The 24,289-nt window shown below is 41.6% G+C and overlaps 1 protein-coding gene across 8 annotated transcripts in view; it reads left to right on the top strand.

The window, feature by feature from the left end:
• The window catches only part of KCNH7 (potassium voltage-gated channel subfamily H member 7), a 271,437-nt gene extending 256,632 nt beyond the window's left edge, over nucleotides 1-14,805 (top strand). For 5 of the 8 annotated variants that reach the window (XM_033166087.1, XM_033166070.1, XM_033166053.1 and 2 more), the window contains 4 exons: nucleotides 471-722; nucleotides 3,973-4,141; nucleotides 13,034-13,223; nucleotides 14,115-14,805. In XM_033166087.1, coding sequence (XP_033021978.1) covers nucleotides 471-722; nucleotides 3,973-4,141; nucleotides 13,034-13,223; nucleotides 14,115-14,384 — 881 coding nt within the window. In that variant the 3' untranslated portion in view covers nucleotides 14,385-14,805. The remainder of the gene's footprint in view (nucleotides 1-470; nucleotides 723-3,972; nucleotides 4,142-13,033; nucleotides 13,224-14,114) is intronic. The other 3 variants (XM_033166061.1, XM_033166104.1, XM_033166112.1) reach the window with 1 other exon arrangement.
• Nucleotides 14,806-24,289: the final 9,484 nt, after the last annotated feature.

Genomic DNA, 24,289 nt, shown 5'->3' with positions numbered 1-24,289 from the left:
TTAGTAATAATGAATGGAAAGCAGATGAAGAAATCCCTCCAGAATATTATGGCAAAACAGTTTTGAGACTCTTATGGTAAACCATACCCTTAATCAATCTTTTGTGCTAGAAATATCTTGACATTTCAGTTTGAAATATGTGAAATGTACTGAAGGAGAGAAAAAGGAAAGAGTCTTTTGTGAGAACATATTTTCTTCTTGTCCCCAATTGATTTACTTGTTTGCACACACTGGTTTGGTTTGGCTTTTGTAAGCCCAGGGATGCCACTTGAGACCAACAGAGAAATGAATCGCACGATCTGCTGAAGGAAATGCATTTTAAATCGCTAGCCCCTCTCTGTAACAAGACATAAAAAACCATTATCTCTAGCAGAGAACAAACTTGCTAAATGGTATAATAACTTTCCCCCTGCTACCCCAAGGACAAGGTTAAATTTCATATCATTTACTATAATGGTTTCTTTTTTTAGCAGACTATGACAAAGACAATGAGGGTTCTGTGGATAACACCAGACATTATCAGGTCACCAAGAAGCATTTTGGGGAGAAGAGAAGCAGATCGTCATCTTTTGTGTCGTCCATTGATGATGAGCAGAAACCTTTGTTCTCTGGGATCATAGGCTACCCATCTGTCCTGGGAAAGACTGCAGTGCTGGGTTTTGAGGAGATGATGCATGCAACAGAAAGAATTCAAACTAACAAAAGGAGTCATTCTTGTAAAGGTAATCCATGCAAGCGTTTTTAAAACATATTCAGAATTAATAGTCCGTGGCAAATTATACAGCAACGTGCTTTTTAACCTTGCAATGAAACATTTATTTAAATTCTTCCCTTATGCTAAAAATTCATAACATTCTGCTAGTTAATCCCATCAAGCATGGGCTGTTGTAAGCAATTATTCCCTTCAAAAGGCAGGAATGATTTGCAGGGTCTTTGCTTCTACATAGGTTTACTACCAATCCTCCTGTAGTTTTTGGTTTTATTGTGCCACTTAGGTTTCATTGTACTTTGATAGCGTTCCATCTAACTTGTGGGGGGAGGGACACTGTTTGCTGAGAAAACTGCAAATCTCAGATTCCTAGCATCAGGGAGAGCTCAGTGATAAGAGCCCATAATTTGGATATAAAATGCCCAGCTTCAGACCCCTGGCATCTCCAGGTAGGGCTAGGAAATGACTTTGTATGAAACCCTTGAAAGCAACTATTAGTTGATGTAGGCCATACTGAGATGCTATCATCATCATCATCATCATCATCACCACCACCACCACCACCATCAGTTGTTATTATTATTAGCCTCACACAAGGAACTCCTAAGGAAAATTGCATCAAATAAACAGAAATATAAAATGCATACAAGTAAAATAACTGTACACTAAAACTGATCGAAATGGTGGTAATGTTGGTGCCTGGCAGGCTTCCATGGAGAGAGCATCTCACACTCAGGAAGCCACTACAGAAAAGACTCTCTTTCTCTCTCCGCACCCCTCTCTCATAACACTACAATGCCACTAACCTTACAACTCAGTACAAATGTACTGGGGGCGGTGCGGGAGAGCTTCTTAACCGTGTGTAGGAAAGCCAGAGGAGTTGTTAAAATTAACAAGACTGGATTGCTAGCAGCTTTCAGGCTAGCTGACACAACCTTAAGGGGAACAAATAAGAAAAAGAAAGAAAGAAAGAAAGAAAGAAAGAAAGAAAGAAAGATTGGAGAAGTGGAATAAAAATTAAGAAATCTTGTATCTTATTTTCTTTTTAAAGCAACTGATGGGTGTGATATGTGGATAAGCACTCATTCTTGGATGTGCTTAAAAAGCAGGAGTAGACCCTTTTAAAATAGTTTCCGAACTCCACCAGGCATTTGGAGTGGTATAGGAGTCATTATCCACTGTGAGCACAGTTTAATAGGTGTCCTGTGCAATTCATACTCCAAGTGATGCGTGTGTATGCACATTTCGCCGATTTCCCTTCTTGGTGCAATTAAATATACCTATTCAAAAGAATAATTCCTGTGTCATTTCGCACCACCAGACAATCCAGCAAACACATCTTTCTTTTTTTACAGTCCGGAATGCTGGCTGAACCCCCTCAGGTTCTTGCAACATGTCGAGATTCCTACATTTGCCGTTGGGAAGCTCACCTTTTTTTCTTTTTCTTTTGGCGGCCACAAAAGTGTTTGTGCAGCTATAGCAACATTTTCCAAGGCAACCTAGTGCAAATTGTACTCTGGGCTAAATTTAGCAAGTTTAAGAGGTGTGTGTTTTTATTGTGACCAAACACAAACCAATATAATTTCCCTTTGTTCCTTTGCTGGGGCTCTCAGTGGTGTTATTAAGAGCAAATCATCTTTGATCGGGGGTGGGTTGGTGGGTGGTTCTTGTGGTTAATGGTGTTTGGTCCAGTCATCTGTGCTTGTTTCCATTACCATTCTTAATTGAATTAATTCAAAACACTGTTTTCTGCAACACCTATAAATATATGGCTGCAAATGTGTGGTTGTTTATTACGTATTTGCTGATTTTACCTCTGTATCGTAGGCTAGCTGTGTATGCTCACATACCCCTCCCTACTCTCCACCCGGAGAAGCAAAAGATCTTAACAGAGTTCAAGGAGAGGCAAAAAGCCTCAAAGAGAACATGAAACTGGGCTGTTGAGGAATGTGGCCTGGTGAGAGGAAGCATGGCTCAGGAGCTGGTATAGCCTGGGGGACAAATAGAGAGGGTGCTGAGGTTCATTTGGCTCCCAGGACTGCGGTTCACCATCATTCTCTATTGCCAAGCATGGAATCATTTAAACCTTAGTCTAGTTCAGGAGTGGGGCACTCGCAGCCCTGCAAAGGCTGCTAGTCTCCAGTTCCCATCAGCCCCACTCAGCATTGCCAGTGGTTGAGAATACTTAAACAACTGTCTAGGAACTGCTGAATGACCACAATTTAATCACACCTGCTTTAGTTGCCTGGCAGTGAGTTAAACTTACCTAACATAGAACCGTACAATTTTAGAGTCGGAAGGGACCACATGGGTCATCCAGTCCAACCCCCTGCAGTGCAGGAATCTTTTGCCCAATGTGGGACTTGAACCCGCAACCCTGAGATTAAGAGTCTCCCATTTTACCCACTGAGCTATCCTAAATTTTTTGTTTAGGCATTCCACAAACATTTGTCCCAATGTGCAGTGCTTGTGATGTTTCCCAGAATTACAGCCTATATATTTTCTTTGTGGGAAGAAAAATGATTTTTAGACATTATTTACATGTGAAAACGATGGTCTTTTACAAATCAGCTCTTGGAGGAATGTAAATAATGCATTGTATTGTTTGAATTTCCATCCTCAAATGAATGAAGTAGTTTTCCCATTGTTTTCCACCCCCATTAAAATGTGGGTTGGACGTTTATTACCGTATATTTAGAGTTACCAGTACGAGACTGCTTTCTTTCCATGTATCCCTGGAAGTACGACGCACAAGCTAGCCAGCAAAATCATGGCATTGCTTACAGCAAGCCTTTTACAAAGTTCTCTGCGAGGTCCTTCCCCCTACTTGTGCCACAAGAGGCTGGAGCCAATTTGACCATGGCCTAGTCTGGCATTCAACTAAGTATTACACAGATTGAAATTAATTAACATGACTGAGTAAGGTCCATTAATTTCAACTGGTTTGTTCTGAGTGAAACTTTGTTGAATACACTCCTAGGGGCAGCATATTTGGGACAAAATTTGCCAAAACTTTCCAGGCTCTAAATTGTATCTGAAAGTTCCTTTCCTCCAGCCTCATAACTGAGCCAGTATGACAGAAGCTATGGCCACACCAGTCCACTTTATAAATGCTTCTTCTCATACTTAATGCTAGAGCACAGCGCAAGCATGATCATGAAGACAAAGGGAAAATCACTTTTGTGGACATTCTCTAACATAGCCTACCCCCATATTTTGTAGCTTCGTTTAAATAACTGACCTCCGCTCTTATATTTTGGCAGATATCACCGACAGAAGAATCTGGGAGGAGGATCACAGCAGGAGCCACCTGGAATCATCCAGCCAGTCTGCATTGCCCCATGTCACGTGGGGCATCTCCGAAACAGAAAGTGAGATCAACTATGGAGAAGTGGAGCAGAGGCTAGATTTACTTCAAGACCAACTCAGCAGGTAAGGAGGACATGAGGGAAAGGGCAAACTTGGCTATCTGTCATGATTAATAATGACAATAGAATTTACATACCTTTTTCAAATGTTCAGCCTGCTTCTCATATTTGATCTCTGTAAGCCATACAAAATGTGACATCATAACACTGTGAAGAAAGGGGCTGAGGTTGAGTGACAGCTTCCTAATATGGCCAAACCATTCTGCTGCAGAACGTCAAGCTTTTTGGTTTACAGATGAGCCTTTTAGCCTCTAGGCCTGGACTCACCTATGTGGCGCCCATACAGGGCGCCATCTGCCTGCATACAGGTATGTCTACCATGATGCCTGCAGGGTCTGCTCCAGCCACTGGAGTTAGGTTTGAAAGAATTATTATTTTGAGTACTTGGTTGTGTGGTTGTGCATGGTTGTCTACAACAGTTTCTCTGGTTTGTGCCTGTGAGTCCAAAGAGACTGGCAACCCCAAAAGTTCAGCCAAAAAGGACAATTTGATTCATCATCTTAGGGAAGAGGTTGGTTCCTTTTTCATTGCTCAGTTATTTCTGTTCCCTAAAGTATTTCCTCTGATTGCTTTTTCCATATGTTTTTTTTTTCCTTCTCCCGGAAAATGAAAGTTTGCAATGTGTGGCTGTTTCCCTCTTTGAAAAGAGTAGCCTAATGTGCCACCTGCCTTCGAAGCATGTGTTACATTCCATTGCAAGAACATTCAATGTCTGATGTGAGAGCTATTTTGCTACTTTCTTTGTAATAAGCAACTGCAAACTCATTCCCCACCCTGCAAAAAGAAAGAAAAAAGCAGCTCTATAAGTGTCACTTAGTCACACTGTGCAAGGAAAACAGTTGTTTTCTTTGTCAAAATACTGTATAGGTAAGCTTCCTTTTCCTAATGCACTCCATATAATATTTCAACACTTCTCTCTTCTAAGTGCCTACGATGTTATGGTAGCAGTTGGTTAAAGAACACAGCTCTCAGCCTTGTTCAAAATAAAGTGAAGTAGAGCTGATTAGTCATACAGCAACAATTCACCATATAACTGCATCTGTTTCAGAGTATTCAGAATTTATTTGTTTCAGCCAGTAATGCTAAAAATAAAAATTAGCTGAAACCATAAAAATAACATGGAGTAATGAAACTATCCTAAGCAGAGCACAAGATATTATCAAATAAACAGCAGAATTATCCAGATTTATTTATTTATTTATTTTTTATTTTTGCAGCGGCAGCCAAGACAAATGTGCCCATTATTGATCTCTGGTTATTTGCATGTAAAAATTCTGACTTCTGGTTATTTGACTAGTTGACCCGTGCCTTCAATAGGAAATGGAAGAATTTATTCTGCACATTTGGGGGGAGGTAACAGAACAAAAGAAGTGCTACTGCTTCTTCTTTGGCCATCATTTGTAGCCAAGTAAGATTGTCTTCCATGAACACAGTTTTAACAGCGAGTCCGTGACTGTGGAGACCAATTCTGGATCCACACGTCCTTCCACAGTGGGGACATAGGTTTCTGGGCGGGAGTTGATCACGGTAAGGGTTTGCCAAGCATGCCTTCCTCTTAGCGCGTTTCTCCCTTTCGTCCTGAGTTCGAGTGTCTTCAAAACCCATTACATCTTTGGTAAAGACTGTTCTCCAATTGGAGCACTCGCAGGGCAGTGTTTTCCAGTTGTCGGTGTTTATACTACATTTTTTTTTAGATTTGCTTTGAGAGAGTCTTTAAACCTCTTTTGTTGACCACCGGCATTACGCTTTCCATTTATAAGTTCGGAATAGAGTAGTTGCTTTGGAAGACGATAATCGGGCATCCGCACAACATGACCAGTCCAACGAAGTTGATGTTGAAGAATCATTGGGGTAATAGAACAAAATAAGTGCAGGACATATTCAACGGCTTCCTCATCAGAAATGCTGCATCTTAGATTTTAGGGGAGGTTATGATATTGCCCAAGGAAATCTTGGGCCTGCATTTATTGCCTCTTGTCAAAACACTTTTTGACATTGAAAGGGGTGGGTCATGAACTACTATGGTAGATCATCTGTTTTGCAAGCAGAAGGTCTCAGCTTCAGTACCTAGCATTCTGTCTGAAGCCTTGGAGAGCTGCTGCCAATCAGTGTAGACAGTACTGAGCAAGGTGGGCCAGTGGCCTGACCAGTAGTCAGATATCCCCATCTAACAAAACAGAAGGGGTACCCAGTGGGGTGCCTAAAAGAGCCTTGTTCTGACATTATCCCATAGGAAAAGAAAGCCACAGGCTTCAGATTCTGCGGATTCAATTTATTTTGGAATGTGTAGATCCTCCAAAATTCCAGGACCCCAGTAACAGATTGCTCTGTTTTAGTCCCAGGGCATGGTCTGCGGGACACGGGTGGTGCTGTGGTCTAAACCACTGAGCCTCTTGGGCTTGCTTATCAGAAGGTCGGCGGTTCGATTCCCCGCAACGGGGTGAGCTCCTGTTGCTCTGTCCCAGCTCCTGCCAACCTAGCAGTTCAAAAGCATGTCAGTGCAAGTAGATAAATAGGTACCACTGCAGCGGGAAGGTAAATGGCGTTTCCGTGCGCTCTGACTTACATCACGGTGTTCTGTTGCGCCAGAAGCGGTTTAGTCATGCTGGCCACATAACCCGGAAAGCTGTGACAAACGCCAGCTCCCTTGGCCTGAAAGCGAGATGAGCGCCACAACCCCATAGTCGCCCTGGACTTAACCATCCGGGGGTCCTTTACCCTTTTTTTTTTTACCTTATATGGTGTAGCAACCTTGTTGAATCTGAAGAAGTCAGGATCTGCTCAGTGGCGAGATGGGAGACCACCTGAAAATCTCATCTACACCACCTTTAGTTCTATCAGCAAAGCAAGGCAGAATATAAATATAACAAATAAATAAAAGTATGCCTGTGCTTGATCCAGTAAAGAAAACCCTCAGATAATGGAATGATTTAACCTGCTCAGATAGATGTTTATTCGGCATTTGCGCCCATCATACAGTACAATCATACAATACAAAACAAGCAGTCAGTCAAAAATCAGATAAAATCAAATAAAACGACAACCCAATACAGGCCACGGATATAATAACACAACTCACAGGGACCAATATTATCACTTCGATAAAACATATCTAAAAAAGAATTAAGGTTAAAATTTAGGCACCCAAAACTTAAACCAATGTCTAATTCTATTTTTGAAAAACATATCTAATTATCAGTAATCGGCTGACATCCCATTTTGTCTCTTGTGCGAGATGACGGCTGTTAGGAATCTAGCAACCTGTAGAGTTATATAAGGGTCCACATCTTGGAGAACCCAAGCAAGACGTAGGTCAACTGGCTTATCAGCGATGGACTGAATTATCGGATTTAATATACTGGCACGTATCGATCTGAACATAGGGCAATTGAACATTACATGCTGTAGAGATTAACCTGCTCTATTTTATAGAAATCAAACTTTCCAGTCATTTTATACCCAAATACCATCATTTTGGGGTTTTTTTTTTAACCACAATGGACTTTTAGGATGCAGATAGGATTGCACTGCAAAGCAGTAGAGCACGCTACAGGCTGCAAAGCAAAGCAAACTATCAGACCATCTTTACGATTATCCACTACCTGTTGGTAGATAACTAATGAATGAGTAGGTGGAATAGTCGTTTAAAAAGAATAATGTAACTGGAGAAAAGTATTAGACTTTGGTTGTTTCCAGATTACCTCTTATTAAGCATTCATTCTAATTGGCTTGCAAGGATGTGTTTTGATGTTGCATCAAGCTATTGTTATCCAACATATACCTGTGTATTTTCCCATCACTTTCCTTATTGCAAAACAAAATAAAAAATAAAAAAATATCTTTCCAGTAGCATCTTAGAGACCAACTAAGTTTGTTCTTGGTATGAGCTTTCGTGTGCATGCAACACGGCTACCTTTCCTTATTGCAAAAAGTCAGAATTGGTGTGGGTTTTTTGGGGGGTTTTTTTGGAAGAGGGGACTGGATCTGTTGCCCAAGAACATTGAATTTTAATTATGCAACCTGGATTTGCTAGCATGCGATTGAATCCCACCTGTGAAATGGCTCTTCTGCTTGGAAGCACCCCCAGTTGACCTAGTGCATTCTACCACAATAAAGTTTTAGGTTTCTGGTGCCAACAGCTTCAGGCTGAATTACAGATTACCTATTCCTGGTCAGTTTTTCTTCAATCGGAATGATGAGCCCTGTCAGTGCTAACCAGCCACTGATTGTTGTAAGCAAAAGGAAGCGAATCAATAAAATAACTGGCGAGATCTGATGGAACACAGATAAAATTTGCTTTGCTCAGCCTTAAGGCACAAATGAAAGTAAAGTCACCATATTTATCTCGTTGACTTCTGTTTAAGAATTGAAGATTAAATTTGAAGAGGGGTTTTAAGATTTACTTAATCATTTCTCAAATCGTAGGGCAGGAAAAAAAGCAAAAATAAGAATCTTCCTCAAGAGCCAACATAACTGTTAGTTCTTTGTTGTCCTTGCCCCATATGTGTTAAAATAACCTGCCAAGACAGTAATAGAGTCAATATATCTGTACACAGTAACTCAATTCTAAAACACAATTTGTTCCAAGTTAATTCTATACAGGATTTCAGGTTCCCAGGGCTGATATAGATGTTAACTATTAAAAGAGAGGAAAGAGGAATCCATACTGTAATTACCAGAGAAAACATAATTCAAGCTTGTTTGTTCACTCCTCAATTTTAGGGCCATATTAAGAAAAAAGTGACAAAGCCTTTTCCTGCTAGTTTATAAGCTTTACACCCAGGTAAAATAATTTTGTCTGAATCAATAGTGACAAGCCAAGCTTCCTGTAAACAAATCATATTGTGTCTCCTAAGCTGTTTTGAAGATCATCCCCAGGGCAACAAGTGGTCCAGCCAGCAATATTCCATAGAAAGAATAGAGAGGCAGCTATTATTCCCCATTCTCTGGGGAAGAGTTCTTTGTCATTGGGACAAGGCATTTAATCAAATCGGGAAGGAAACACTCAACTTCTCCTTAATGGAGGTTCATTTCCCTGCAAGATTTCACTAGATGGTAATGAAGATGGCCTGCTATCATTCTTCTCTTTCAGGCAGCCTAGAATTAATCTGTGGCCCAGAATTGTCAAAAACATAATTTGCTGTCAAACAGTCTCCTGTTTCTCTCTTAGCCTGGGTTTGCACTGGGTAATACAGGAATCATATTGGGATCTGCTAGATTTTTATCCGCACGTACAAACTTGTGTATTTAGCCTTGTGGTGGACTAAAGGGTTTTCTTGGTTTTCATTTTTCAAATATAGGAGGAGGAGGAACCAAAGGTGGCTTGCCCCCCCCCACCACCACCACCATTTCCTTTTTTGACATCCTGCTTAAGGCACCTGCAGATTTTCAGTATTTTGCAGAATGCACATACTGGAACTCTATGTTTGTGCCATTTATGTGGATTAAAGGGCTCTGTTGTCCTTGTCCAACAAATCCACTTAAGAAAACTGTTTGCAGTTAGGAAAGTGATTCAGAAATGCACTGAGAAGTGTGGGATGAACGGATGATTTGTAAGCACTCTGCAAGCAAATCAGGATGAATGTCCATTTTCATATATCTGCCCCCAAAAAAACAAATCAGAATGAATCCTCAATAAAAACCTGACAGCCTTATCACTACGTAAGTTTTGTGCACATGAATCAGGACGAATGCTTAATAAATACTGTAGGCTCTCTTAGCTACTGTTCTTACAATTTATAGGGAGTTTGGGCAGGGGCCTGGACTCTCAGGTTAGTGAGTGTAGATTTGCAGCCTGAATTTTAGTACATGATTTGGCAGTCGTCCTCAATTATGGCAGATTACTTGTCAGCTGATACATTTTATATTAACGACAGGAGCAAGCTAGGAATAAATCACACAAAGTAAAGTGGAGTTAACTCTTTATTGGGTGGGGGGGAACAGGATCTGGACAGGAATATCAGGCCTAATGAGCACATCAACTCTTCTTGGTCTTGCCCCCATGAAGCAGTTGCGGAGACTGGAGGTTCCTGCCTTCCCACAACTGCCTAAGTATTGGAAATGGCTAATGCAGGCAACTCTGAACAATATCCCATTACATCAGTGCTCTGTAATCTGAAATGATTGGCTGAGTATAGGCTCTTAAACATTAGAAATTTACTAGAGTTCAGTCACTAAAATGGATCCTATCTTAACTGTTTTGTTTTTTTATGTTGTAGCTGTCCCCTGAATTTAGAAATGGGCATGAAATGGGCATGAAAACAAAAGATGTCCTTTGGCACGACCTTTCGGTTTCTGATTGCTGAAGTATCTCGCAGGACCACGCCCCTTCCCTTTTGCAAGTGCAATAAATCTTGCAAACGGGCACAGAAAAGACTTGTAAGAAAGCAGCACTGCATCTAATTGCAAATTGGCCTTTGTTCAGCCTTTTATTTTTTTAAAATAAAATAAAATAAAATCATTTCCCTAGGTTTCCATTACTGTCAGCACTTTTGTCATGACAAATGGGCAATTTCATCCTGAATTGACAAACTCAGTCTATATTAGTCACCGAGTGCTCCTGGGCACATTGTGCTGTACATTTTAACAAGCAATTTAAAGCCGATATAAGACTTCCCTTGCATTCTATGAGCCAATAAAGCCTGAATAGCTGTGGCCTAATTTCCAGTGGGGGGGGGGGAGGGAAATAAAAATGCAGCAACATGACATATGTTACAAGACAGCAGGTAGCAGGAAGCATGCAGAGAGCTCTGTCTGCTGCTTCCTGCCTGACAAACCTATGGTGGTTTTGGATAATCATTTGCAGCGGAGCAGCGTTAGCTGAGAACTCAGCACTGTGGCTCTAATTGAGAACTGGTGAAAACTGCCACCACATTTTCACTTCCCTGGATTTCTGATCAGTTGACAGAGTGTAGTGAGTGTTTGTTTATTTCATTTGTGAATTAAATCTAACTTATCTTTTTGACAACAAAGCGCCCAAGGTGACTCACAACAGTTTAAGAGCAATATGTAACCACATCAAAGTAACAAAATGCTATCCGTAACAGAGAGATAAAATGAGGAGTAACGGTAGCAAAATCCACAACAGCAGGAAACCCTCTCCCTCCCCCCTCCAAAAAAAATAAAATACAAATTAAGACAGATCAAACACCTGGCAAATACAGAAGCATCTTTTTCTGCTTGCCTGGAAGCAAGCTGAGGCAGGCAGGCTTCCCAAGAGAGGGAATTCCATAATCTTGGCAACGCTACTGAGAACTCCCTGCTGTGTGTCTGAGCTTCAGTACATGGAGGAAGGCTTTTAATGAGAGATTCCCTGTGTGTTGAGCAAGCAACCACCATAGTGAAAATTGATCGAGGAAGGGTTTTGCATGGAAACCCCTGCGAGAACAAATGGAAAACCTATCCATTTTAGCAGCACCTCTCACCTGAGATCATTAGGATCACAGTTATAGAACTGTTTACCTGAGAGAAAGCATCTTGCTAGTACATCCAGGTTATTTCATAGTTCCTGCACAGGTAGTACTGGGGGAGGTGGGGGGGGAAGCATGCCAGTCCCCGATAAACATTATTTCTCTTTCAGAAATTGAACATGTTCAGGATCGAATGTTATTTTGAAATACTTTACCTGTATTTGTCTTTCAGAAATTGAGCATGGGGCACAAAACTTCACCCTTTTCTCCTCCTTCCACTGAACCTCTCCTATAATAGTCCCCTCCCACATACACACACTGGTGCAGCCATTGAGGTGTTAGAGATTTCAAAGTGCCTACGTGCAGAAAGTCAGCTTTTCATCTGTAGCAATTACCAGTTGGCAGAAAGCCAAGATCTGCTCTCTCTCCAGACCCTTAGCAACGACCTGTGATTGGTCAATGAGTTCCTAAAGAATGAGCTCTGTGTGAGAGCTGGTTAGTTAGTTGGTCGGTTGTTAGTGTGGTTGGTTGTTAGTAATGTACTGAATGTTGAGAGAGAGAGAGACAGAGAGGAGATTTTATGTTTTGTTTCTTTTATTTGTAAAGTAGTATCCATACTACTAGTATCTTATGGATACTAGTTGCTTCAATAAATACTGTATATAGTTATCCAAGTGAGTTTGCTGAGTTCCTGCGTTGTGCTGTCCAGTTAATGCTCTACAGCCAGAAGCTTCAAGAAAACCTGCGGTTAACTCTGCTGTGTCCAGGACTACGTTATATTCCTGACACTAAATCTTGAGATGAGCTCCTGTCTGAGATCTGAAGAAGGGCCTCCTTAGACCAAATCTGAAATGATCTTCTCCTTCCCTAAAGCTAAATTGGTCCCCTGACCTGGATCAGGCTCAAACTTTGAAAGCATTCTTCTGCCACTGAGTTCCAGCTGTTCAAAAGTTGCCTGCAATCTGCTCTGTTATGGGCTGTCATGCAAACTACCTCCCGCCCAAAGAAGATACATTAGCTATCTTCAGATATCTCAAGGGCTGTCATGTGGAGGATGGAGCAAGATTGTTTTCTCCTGGTCCACAGGCTAGGACCTGGACCAGTGGATTCAAATTACAAGAAAGTAGGTTTCCGACTAAACATCAGGAAGAACTTGCTGGCAGTAAGGGCTGTCTGGCAGTGGAACAGACTCCCTTGGAGGTTTTAAAGTAGAGTTTGGATGGCCATCCATCATGTATGATGTAGCCGAGATTCCTGCATTGCACGGGGGTGGACTAGATGGCCCTTGGAGTCCCTTCCAACTCCACACTTCTATGATTCTGCAAAAGAAAACTGCTAGCCGTAGAGTGCCATAAGGAATCTTCTTCCCCTGTTTATTCTTGTTCACAAGTATTAAGTAAAGTTACTGCAAGTTGTGGCTCATTCTTTCTTGCCAAAACTGTGTTATCCCTACAAACATACTTACTGATTTCTTCTTACTTTCCCAGGCTTGAATCCCAAATGACTTCTGACATTCAAACCATCCTACAGCTGCTGCAGAGACAATCGGCACTTGTTCCACCTGCCTATAGCATGGTGGCCACTGGGGCAGATTATCAGAGGCCAGCTGTCCGAATAGTGCAAAGTCTTCACCCCATAGCATCTATTAAAACAGACAGAAGCTTCAGCCCTTCACAGGTATGCATCTGTATACAGGTACAGATATATCAGTGGCTTCCTGTGGCTTATTAGGCTGTGTCCTTTCGTGGGCAAGAATGCACATCATCAGATGGATCCATATAGAAGTATGAGAAAAGCCCTGTTGGGTGAAATCAAGGGTCCTTCTCTAGGCCAGCATCCTGTTACCCACAGTGGCCAACCTATGGGGGCCCCACAAACAGTATCCAAGAGCTGCAGCCCTCTGCTGCAGTTGTTCCCAGCAGAGGCACAGTGCCTCTGAAACAGCGTATACTCACTAGGACTGTTAGCTATTAATAACATTGTCCCTGTGAATTTATCTGTGTCTATTAGACAAGCTATTGCCTATGAAGGTAGGGGTGTTTATTTGTGTATGTATACATCTTACAATAATGCCAGACCCCATTTCAGACCCTCCAAATGTCCCTATTTTCAGGGACACTGTCCCAGATTTACAGAAGCCATCCCGGTTTCTGATTTGATCCCTGCATGTCCCACTTTTTCTTAGGACATCCCTATTTTCATCAGATAAATGTTGGAGGATATGGAGTTATGTGATCCCCTGAACCAAGAAGATAAGTAACTATACAACCTTTAGAAGGCATCTGAAGGCAGCCTTGTATAGGGAAGTTTTTAAATGTTTAATGTTTTATTGTGTTTTATATGTGTTGGAAACTGCCCAGAGTGGCTGGGGCAACCCAGTCAGATGGGCAGGGTATAAATGATTTTTAAAAATAGCATTATTATAGAATAGGACGTCCCTATTTTCATCAGAGAAGTGTTGGAGGGTATGCAGTTTTCACAGAGAGACTTTCACTTTTAGGTTTTCATTAGAAATGGACTCTTAACAATGCTTTCTGACCCTACTGTTGTTTGGTTTCGTTTTCTCAGTGTCCTGAATTTCTAGACCTTGAAAAATCAAAACTGAAATCCAAAGAATCTCTCTCGAGTGGAGTGCATCTTAACACAGCCTCAGAAGACAACCTGGCATCGTTTCTGGAACAGGAGCATGCCCAGTCTTTAGAGCTGCCCCAACAACATCATCGTAAGGCTTACCTCCACCAAATCAGACACCCATCCTTGCCAGATTCTTCCCTAAGCACTGTAGGAATCTTGGGTCTCCATAGGCATGTTTCTGATCCTGGTCTTCCTGGGAAATAACCCTTTTATACTCTTACATCATCTAAAATGTAAGTGCTTTTAATGGCTGGGTTTTTCCCCTTTTTTATTTTGTATTTAAATCCTCTATACTTGACTCAGGGGCTGCAAGGATATACCATTATATGCAAAAGTACTGTATATTTTCCTAACTTTGTAGCTTATAAGGTAAGGTTAACCAGTAACAATGTAAATATATAAATATATACATACATATATATATGTATAAACAAAAAAAACAAACTGTATGTTCCAAATATAAAGCTGCCAGCATTCTCAAGGCACCTTATATTTTTTAATTTTTTAAAAAGCACCTGCATGTTTGGAAATGATAATGGATCTGTTGCATGGAGACTACTATTTACTGTTTTCAATGAAACCCTATTTTACTGCGGATATGCCTTCAAAAAAACAACAACACCCAATGATGATGGTCCACACAGAAATTACTTTCCCCCCCCCTTTTTAAAGAGCTATTCTGCAGCTCCAGCAAAAAATAATAATTAAAAATTCCAATTTACCTTTTGAAAATTGGCCATTCCAGCACTGAACTTCTCCCCCCCCCCAACTCCTTTTATAATCAACACAACCATACCACATGGCTTGGATAAAAGACTGCAGTAGCTAAGTCTTCTGAGTTTCGGAAGTCATTCATGTAACACACCATTAGCAAAAATAGGTGACTTTTAAAAACAAAACGGCTAGAGCAACTGAGCTGCACAGTGAAAAGCACCATCAATGACTTGCACCCCCATTAACTGAATGTCATTAAAAAAAAACTTCTCTCTTTATTGAAACCACATCAGTACCTATAAGCTGCTACCCTACAAAAGGCAGTTAGCTGTCAAGAGACCCTCAAACATAATCAAATGCAATAAATATAATTTCTACATAACACGGAAGACTTTGTTCCTTTTGTTCAATGCGAAAAGCTGAGTGATGGAAATATTTGGCTCCTTTTTAATAATGAACATGGTTGTGTTTTGAGAACTCTCTCTTAACTTTCTACACGCACGGGGGGGGGGGGGGTAGGGGAGGGTAAAGTGATCCAGTTGGTGCTCTTACATTCCCAGAAAGGTTTTCAATCATCAGCTAATGGAAGGAGACGACCTGCAAATTTGCTCTTCCTCCTGAAATCCCAATACCACCACTTTCCACCATGTTCTGGAGACTGCCTAAACTCTATGCAGCTGATTTTCGGGAGGTGTTGCTGGGAGGAGAAATTAGCAAAAAATGCCCCCACTCTTCTTCCATTAGCAGATGCGTTCACTGGATCGATAGTCTTTCCGTTGGCTGCAAGAGCACCAGCTGGGTTCTGCCCAATTAGATAAACCACTTCAACGTGGTTTTCCTCCTGGGTTATTTTTAACCTTTCTCACGCAATGGTGCCAGAGTCGCCCATTCATATAAAACTCCTTCCATGTTAAATTTGTTCCTTCCGGGTAGTGGAGCACAATGGGTAGTCTCGATCCATTCTAGTGCAGTACCCACACTGTGAGGGGTGGTCGCCGTAGGGTTCAGTGGAGCCTTGGTTTTCTTCTGATCCTTGGCACACTCTCAAATGCAAGCATGCTGTTGTGGGAACCAGAAGGTCTATCCTTACACTGCTGTGTCTCTGTCCACGCCCCCCCTACCCTGCTTCTGAACCAAGGCAGAGGTAGCGGGGAAAGAGAAACAGGCTGTAATGAAACCTATGGTGACCCATTCATTAAAAAAGCAGTGTATCTGCACTAGGATAGAACATCTCCAGAGTATGCTTATTCTGAACATGCATTCCCTAAACACATACTGAAGCAACACGATTCATTGAAGTGAATGGGGAGAGGGGGAAAGACCACATGGTGCAGTATACGAACAGATATCCTCTATTCCTAAGATGATTCTCAATCGGCTCTGGTTGGAGTAGTTCCCAGAAAGCTAGTGTAACATGGAAGCATCCCTAAAGATATATATGTACGATTGGGTGTTCAGTCGGTAGAACATGAAACTCTTAATCTCAGGGTTGTCGGTTCGAGCCCCACATTGGGCAAAAAGATACCTGCATTGCAGGGAGTTGGCCTAGATGACCCTCATGGTCCCTTCCAACTCTACAATTCTATGATTCTAATATATGCCTCGGAGTGTGTGTGTGTGTGTGTGTGTGTGAGTGTGTGTGTGTGTGTGCGCGCGCACCTTTTTGAGTACAGCTGTAAACCTTATTACTAACCAAGTAAGTCTATCCGGCGTCCAAAGCTGACTCTACGAGAGTAAATTAATCAAAGATCCATAGGTGTTAAACACAGTCTATACTGTATGTGCATAATGCTTTATGAATACTTAAGAATTAATTTTCTTCAAATATAACACCGCTTCAAACGTTGTGTTTGTTTTAGAAGAGAACTGACCTTTCTCACTACGGTATTTGCCCAAGTCAAAGCAGCCACGTAATTCCTTAAACTTAAACAAAAGCTTTAAGACGGGAATCTACCAAAAGCGATCCAAGTCAGTTGATTTCTGTAGGTCTGTAATGTGGTGTGAGAACAGGAAAAGGAAAAGGAAAACGAGGGAGGCACCAACAGCAGGAAAAATGTAAAAAGCAAGATCAATATCCTGAAATTACTATTTAATAAAGGGATGAGAAATTATTGTTGAATAGAGGGGTGCTTCTTTTAAAGCAGCAGTGGGGGACCTTTGGCTGTTGCTGAACTACAATCCCCATCAGCCACAGCCAGCATGGCCAGTTGGCAGGAATGATGATGCTAGTCCTGCAATATCTGAAGGGACATACATTCTCTCCATCTCTGATTTAATAGGAAATAGGACTGCATTGTAACCATCATACATGATTATGAGTAGCACTGCCAGGCTTTTCTGTTGATCCATGTTGGACATATACAGACATTCCTGCATATATTCTGTAGATGAAGAGAACCAAACTGCTTTCAGGATTACCACTTTAATAGCAATTGTAATGTATAAGGCTTTGCATCATTTGTGTTTACAGGACACACTTATGGTGATGAGTGCGCAAGCCTTTTGAGATCCACCAGGACTATGCCCGTTAAAGGCAACGCTTTGGTTGCCATTCCTCTGGGGGACTTGGAAAGATCACCTGTGTGTGACAGGGAAATGTCACCACGAGGTGACAACATTCCCCCCCCCCCGCTTTTTTTGCGGTTTCCTCGTTTCATAAATGTGCTTCGGCGTGTGAAATCAAGTTCGGAGATTATGAAATGCAACAATAGGAAAGCTAATGTTGTATTTCACATGGCTGGTCTCAATTTCACAGATGGAGAGTACCTTTATAACCACAAAGGAATTACCTGTCAAAAGTGTGAACTCAGTCTGGGACAAAAGCAGCAAGTTACCCTAGATTCCTGAAAGAGTTTGACGAATGGACGTTTTGTTTACATATTCTAAAGTTTACGTTTGATTTAAAAAAAATGCTCGGAAACTTTTTAACCAGGGTGGGGAACCTCAGGCCTCTAGGTCTCTATTGGATGCCTAGAACTCTTGCCCAGGCCACTCCCATTACCAGGCTGTGCCCTCAAACTTTAAAAATGTCCTCTTGCTTGCCCAGATAGGTGGTGTAGAGGTGTATATGTGAGGTATGACATCTGCATGGTGAGAACCTATGTCTACTGTTTCAATGGTAAGAGTCGCATCTCTTTCTCTGCTTTTGCCTTTAGTCTCCACAACCACCGGTATGTGGAGACGGGGGGAGCTGAAAAACATTCCCCACTCCACTTTTAATATGGGGGGGTGCTTATTTCTTCATGTGAATTAATACAGCAGCCTGCCTTCCCCCCCTCCAGTTTCTGTCAACATCAGCTTGCAGTTTTGATTAAAATATGTACAGGAGATGATGTCATCTTCTTCCTCTGTGCTTGTCACAAGCTTTATTCCATTATTTAAAAGCAACAACCCTACTTCTCTCAAATATTTGGTGCCACTCTTTTCCCTCTTGCATATTTTATCTGCTGGACTAGCAAGATGCTTCCCAAATGGTGAGAATATAGGAACAGCCTTAACCCTAACCCTTTGTGCCTGCCCATTATTCCTTCAGGTCCTTACCCAACTCCCTCCTTCGTTCCCTGCTGGCTGGAGCTGGGGGGTTTGCAGTCCAAAATAGCTAAAGTTCACCAGCTTCATGAAGGCTGCTCCATGTTTTCTTCTCTCTGCCTCCTAGACTGATGTCCTGCTCCTTTTTTTCAGTGCTCCCTTTCAGTTTTAAGAGCCACAGGTTTGCCTGCATGCAACATTGTGTAAGGGAAAAAGAGGTCGGGTGGCCTGCTGGTTTTTCTGTCACAAAGGCATTCACAGTCTTAGGTAGGAACCTAGGAAAATGCCTTATACTGAGTCAGACCATTGCTCTATCCAGCTCAGTATTGTTTGCAATGACTGTGGCTGTCCAGGGTTTCAGACAGTGGAGCTTCGCAGTCTCAGCACTACCTAGAGCGTGTTCACATTATGGCCTTGTTTTTGCAGTTCATTTCTCAGATCTCTCCCCCCCCCCCAGCTTCTTTAGTGCCAAATTCGTTCCAAGGGGGTGTTGAGGGGAAGGGATGTCTTTGCCCTATGTAAAGGCTAGAGACAACTTAGGAACAGCTATAGGGCTCTGGTCAGTGTGAAACCAGTTTGAGAAACAACACATTGAACCGTAGTGCCTTATAACAAAGCACAGGTTAAATATCCATTTTGGATAACACTGTGTGAACATGGATTAAAAACCCAGCACCGGAAATGCAGTGTGTGTGCGGTAAGTGGCAGTGTGAACACAACCCTAATGATGCCAGAGGTTGAACCTGAGACTTTCTACAAAAAAGGAAGCGCTTTACCACTGAGCTACGCTCCTCCCTATCTTGCTGTGGCTTCCTTCTAGGAACAAGAACATTTGGGAGCTTTCTACATGGTAAAAGGTCACATGGTCTTTCAACGGCATCCTACTGGCTTCTCTTCTCTCTCATCTTTTGAGTGGCACCTCTCCATCCAGGCTGGGAAAGCGGTCTTGAGTAAGATGTCAGAGCCACAGGACTTATAGGAACACTATAGGGAGATATACATTCTATTCATGCAGCCCAATGCATTGTCTTGCTGTGTTCAATTGGGCTTACTCCCCTGTAAATGTGCACAGGGATTGTAGCCTTCAAACACCTACTTTAATTAAAATCCCTATCTGTTTGCTCTGTACAATCCCCATTCTGTCATATATAATGTCCCATGTGAATTAAGCACTCTTATGTGCTTAGTTTTTATACAGCTTGGAATCAGCCTGGCTCTCTTCAGCCCTCCAGTACTGACACATTTGAAAGGATAATGCCCCATCAGCTGTGGCTCACTAGCTCGAAGAAAAGAAGGAAGGAAAGCCTATTAGTGGTCATGGATCAACATAGCCCTGCTACAAGAGTTCAAAATGTGTTATAATTGAATAGGTTTCTATGTGAAACCCTATGATTTTTGAAAGATCTATTTAACATATAACAAATCCCCACTGGCACATAAAAATGCTTGCAGTTATGTGATTAAACTATCATTTCTAGTTATACTATATGCCTTTGCAAAACAAATGGCTCTTTTACTTTATTCCTAGCATTCTGATTTTTTAGGCCAGCTGTGCTTTCCCTTATATTCTCTGCTACATTGCCCCATCACTGGATCCTAAATGCGCATGTTCCAAACATGCCAATGAGAACATTCTCATCCCTAACCAGCGAAACTCTACTTAAGGCAGTAACACTGAGATCCTTTAAGGAACTCGTTGACTCTCACCTGAGTTTTTTCGTGAGCCTATGCATTAAGGTGAAAGCCATTTCAGTCGATGTGGTAAACAAATGTGAACTTTCTTCTCTCTGTAAATTGAATTATTTACTCCTACTCGGTCCAAACTTAAAAGATGACACCTAAAATATTGGAATGGGGAACTGTCTTACAAGCGGAGATTAACCGTGAGATTCTGTGTCCATTCAAAAGTAATTCCCATTGAATTTATTGACTTATTCTCAGCTCAGTACAGTATGTGTAGGAAGTTTCAGCCTAAAAAACCTTGTTGATCTTATTAAAAGAAGGCTTGAGGAGCAACAGTAGTATTCGGCAGATATAGTCCAGGGATGAACATGAGTCAGAGCACTTCAGAAACTTTAGGTACCTGCAATAACACCTAGCAATGGAATGTTAGTACAGTTAGGTTAGAAATTTTAAAAGGCTCCAAGTCTACAAATCTGAATGCGCACAGTAACAGTCTGTTCCAGAAATATCAGTTATAGAAGATGGAGCTCCAATATTCTTGAATCCTGAGGAAATTAAAGTCAGTTAAAGGAAAAGTGGGGCTACACTTTTTGAGCCCACAAACCAGCTGCAAATGAAAACAACAAATTGCCCCTCAAAACATTTTTTTTTAATTATTTCAGCAATTTTTATTAGGTTCTCTTGAAATTTAGCCTATTTACATCATGGTGGTGGCATGCAGTCTGAGCCTTCTGTCTAAAGTTTAGATCAGGGGTCCCCAAACTAAGGCCCGGGGGCCAGATGTGGCCCAATCACCTTCTAAATCCGGCCCACGGACAGTCCGGGAATCAGCGTGTTTTTACATGAGTAGAATGTGCCCTTTTATTTAAAATGCATCTCTGGGTTATTTGTGGGGCCTGCCTGGTGTTTTTACATGAGTAGAATGTGTGCTTTTATTTTAAATGCATATCTGGGTTATTTGTGGGGCATAGGAATTCATTCATATTTTTTTTCGAAATATAGTCCAGCCCCCCACAAGGTTTGAGGGACAGTGGACTGGGCCCCTGCTGAAAGTTTGCCGACCCCTGGTTTAGATACAGATGTATCTGTAGAACTGAAGGGTTGTGTGGTTGCTGTTTTCTCTGAGCTTTAGTTGTGCCTCACCGAAGCGTTCATTTGTTTATACCCACATTTGCATTCTCCTCTCCAGCTATCAGGAGCAAGCCACCAGATGTTTGGCAGCATGGAGATAGGCATGCTCAAATTGCCCTTGGAGGATTTTGCTTCTGCTAGTCATAGTGATCGCCACATATGGCAGTACTTTAAAATGTTCTAGATGGCTTCGCTATTTTGTGATTGTGTGTTTTTAATGCTCAGCCATTCATGATTTTAATAGAAAGAGATGCAAGTATCAGGTCCCAGGTTAGACAAACAGGGTTTAGGAGAGAGGCAGGTCTATTGCAAATGTAGCACTGCAAACTCAATCTGCACTCAGCCAATCCCAATTTCCCTGCCTTCTTGCAACCGCTCCAGGAGGCAACACTGACGTCCATGCCCTCCTTTTAATCTCATTTCTAGTTTTTCTCCCACCTGCCTTTGATTCTGGCTGCACCTACTGTTGGTCTTCCTGCCTTCTGCCTCACTAGCCCCAATGGACACTAGCCACCTCTGGGGAGAGGGTATCTCACTTGCCTTCAGTGGAGGGGTTCAGCCTCTCTTATGCCAGTTATTACTTAAATGGTGGGTGGAGGACCAGTGAGCCTTGCAGTCAGTCTGAACAGTGTCACCTCACTGACTTGCATCAACCCTTGGGCTTCAGTAATTTTCAGACATCTCAAGCAGGTCTCAAGACTCCTTTCTATGGGTTCATTTGTAGAAATTTAATTGGACACCACAACTAGCCTCCCCAATCTTCCAGCTATGTGTTTCAGGTCCAACTACCTCCCGCCAATAAGACAAACTCCAGGATACTGAAGATGTGCAGGCTTGCAAAAAAAGTTTGCTTTTATGGGTATCACCCAAACATATTTATACCTTTAGATTTTTTTCAGCAGTATGCACAATGGCTGGTTATTCATTTGTGATCCTACATTGTTTTGGGACACACGGCAGCAGTTGCTGCATCCAATTATTTTTTGTTACATCAGTTATGACATGCAAAGAGTACAGACTGATCTTCCCAAGTCAACCCTCATAGAACTGGCAATATGCAGTGTATTTAATCTCAGATAGATTTATTAATCATTAAGGCAGCCTCACTTACTTGCATGATTGAAGAAGTAGAATTTTTTTTTGTGTGGAGAAAAATAACAGTGAGAAGTATAACACAGGGATGTGGAATCTGTATTCCGACAGCTGTTATGTGATTCCAGTTTTCATGATCATTGCCCATACTGGCTGGGGCTGGTGGGAGTTGGGATATTCCTGGGATAACACTACCCTTCTAGCAAACACTCATTTTTGAAAGACTGAAAACATGCATGAACTCCACCTGTGTATGTAGCAAGAGAGATTTAAAGGAGTTGTACTACAACTTTTTCTTCGGAATTGTATAGCTGGTCTTGCACACTTCAAAGTTAAGAATCTTCACAGAGTTATCTTCTCCCACCTACTGTCACCAACCATGCTGTGCTGTGCTAATGCTTTTAACGAAATAATAAAGATCCAGCATATCTATCCTGCAACATCACTGTAGTGCTCAAGAACTGTATCATCTCAGATTTACACCGTCTTGGTATGAAAGAATATAAAGCGAGTTCCAAGTTTATTTCCAAACAATTGCCTGGAATGGCACTGAAAATAGTTACTACATTTGTACAGTTAGAACAGTATCCAGTTATTTCAGAATGTACGAAAATCGCTACGTAGCAGATTGCAAATAATCTACAACTATTACTCGACAATTGTGAACAGCAAAATATGCATATGAAGAGTGTCAATGATTTCAGAACTTTGATTTTAAACTGCCAATACGAGTTACAGGGACTGGATGATAACGCAAGATCCTTTTAGAAAAGAGTCCATTATACTAATGTGATTCTATGGGTAGATGCTGCAAGACACAAACAACTGAAGTGTTAAATCCATACATTACTGATTCCATTCTAAAAACAACCTTTCTCAGCACAAGAATTTTTTAAAATCACAATAGGCAAATTGACCCTTAGAATGTTTAGCAGTGGCAGAATGAACCTGGATTTGTGCCTTGGCAGCTAAGTAATGTATCCTTGGCTGAGCAAATTGGTCAGATCATGCAGCTTTCATCATGCCATCAAATATGTCAAGAAATGTCAACAAGGCTTTACCACAGAATAGACCCTCTGGCTGTTTCCAGTGGCTGTTTCCAGTGGGGCTAACAATACAGAGGGCTGTCCAATTCTGCCCTCTTCATCAGAGCTTGCTTGGTGCTCTTTGCAGCACAGAGGAAACAGTATATTGTTGTACATCTGTTGACACTTGCAACTGCACAAAGCTCTATCCTAACCTTGTCTCCCTCCCACCTACTACCTAGGGCAGCAGCTCCTGCATAGCGGGTCACAAGGTTGGGCTGCAGATTCATCTCAACATATCTTGTAGACCCCAAATGTTATCAAGTCCATTGATCAAAGCCTGGGAAGCGTTGCTACCCTAACTTGAAGTGTCACTATACCCACAAATAATGAACAGATGCAAGATTTGGGTTGAATAGTAAAAGAAAAAAGAAAAAGGACCAGTATGCATCCATTTACATGTTAAACTTGCAGAACAGTAGCTACTAGAAAAAGAAAATGGCATCAATAAGCTGGCCTGGCTGTAATTATCACAACCATGCAAGGAGCTACTTCATACCAACAGCTGCCCAGGTAGTCAACGTTGTTCTTGTTTCTGGTAGTAACTACAATGCACTGTACATGATGCACAGATCTGGATTCTGTAATCAATCTGCTCAGGCATTTGTTCACAAGTTTGTTCAAATAATATGGGAATTTTAGGTGAGAACAAGAAAGGGTCAATTAGGATTTTTTCTTTCACACATCTAAGAGAGAAGCCTCAAACATTTAAAGGAAAAATGGGTGCTCTAGAGAGGCACATGAATTCTTCTGAGGATTACATCTTCAAGAGGATAAAAATAGTTAAACAAAAAGTTTTCAACTACCATTAAATATAATCTTCACTATGAACATGTTATACTAGTCTACAGCCAAATAAATCTACTGAACATCCCG

This window comes from Lacerta agilis, chromosome 1 (genome assembly GCF_009819535.1).
Source record: "Lacerta agilis isolate rLacAgi1 chromosome 1, rLacAgi1.pri, whole genome shotgun sequence".
In the NCBI taxonomy this organism is placed as follows: Eukaryota; Metazoa; Chordata; class Lepidosauria; order Squamata; family Lacertidae; genus Lacerta; species Lacerta agilis.
The sequence above is the reverse complement of the archived record's forward strand: the minus strand, read 5'-3'. Positions and strand labels throughout refer to the sequence as shown.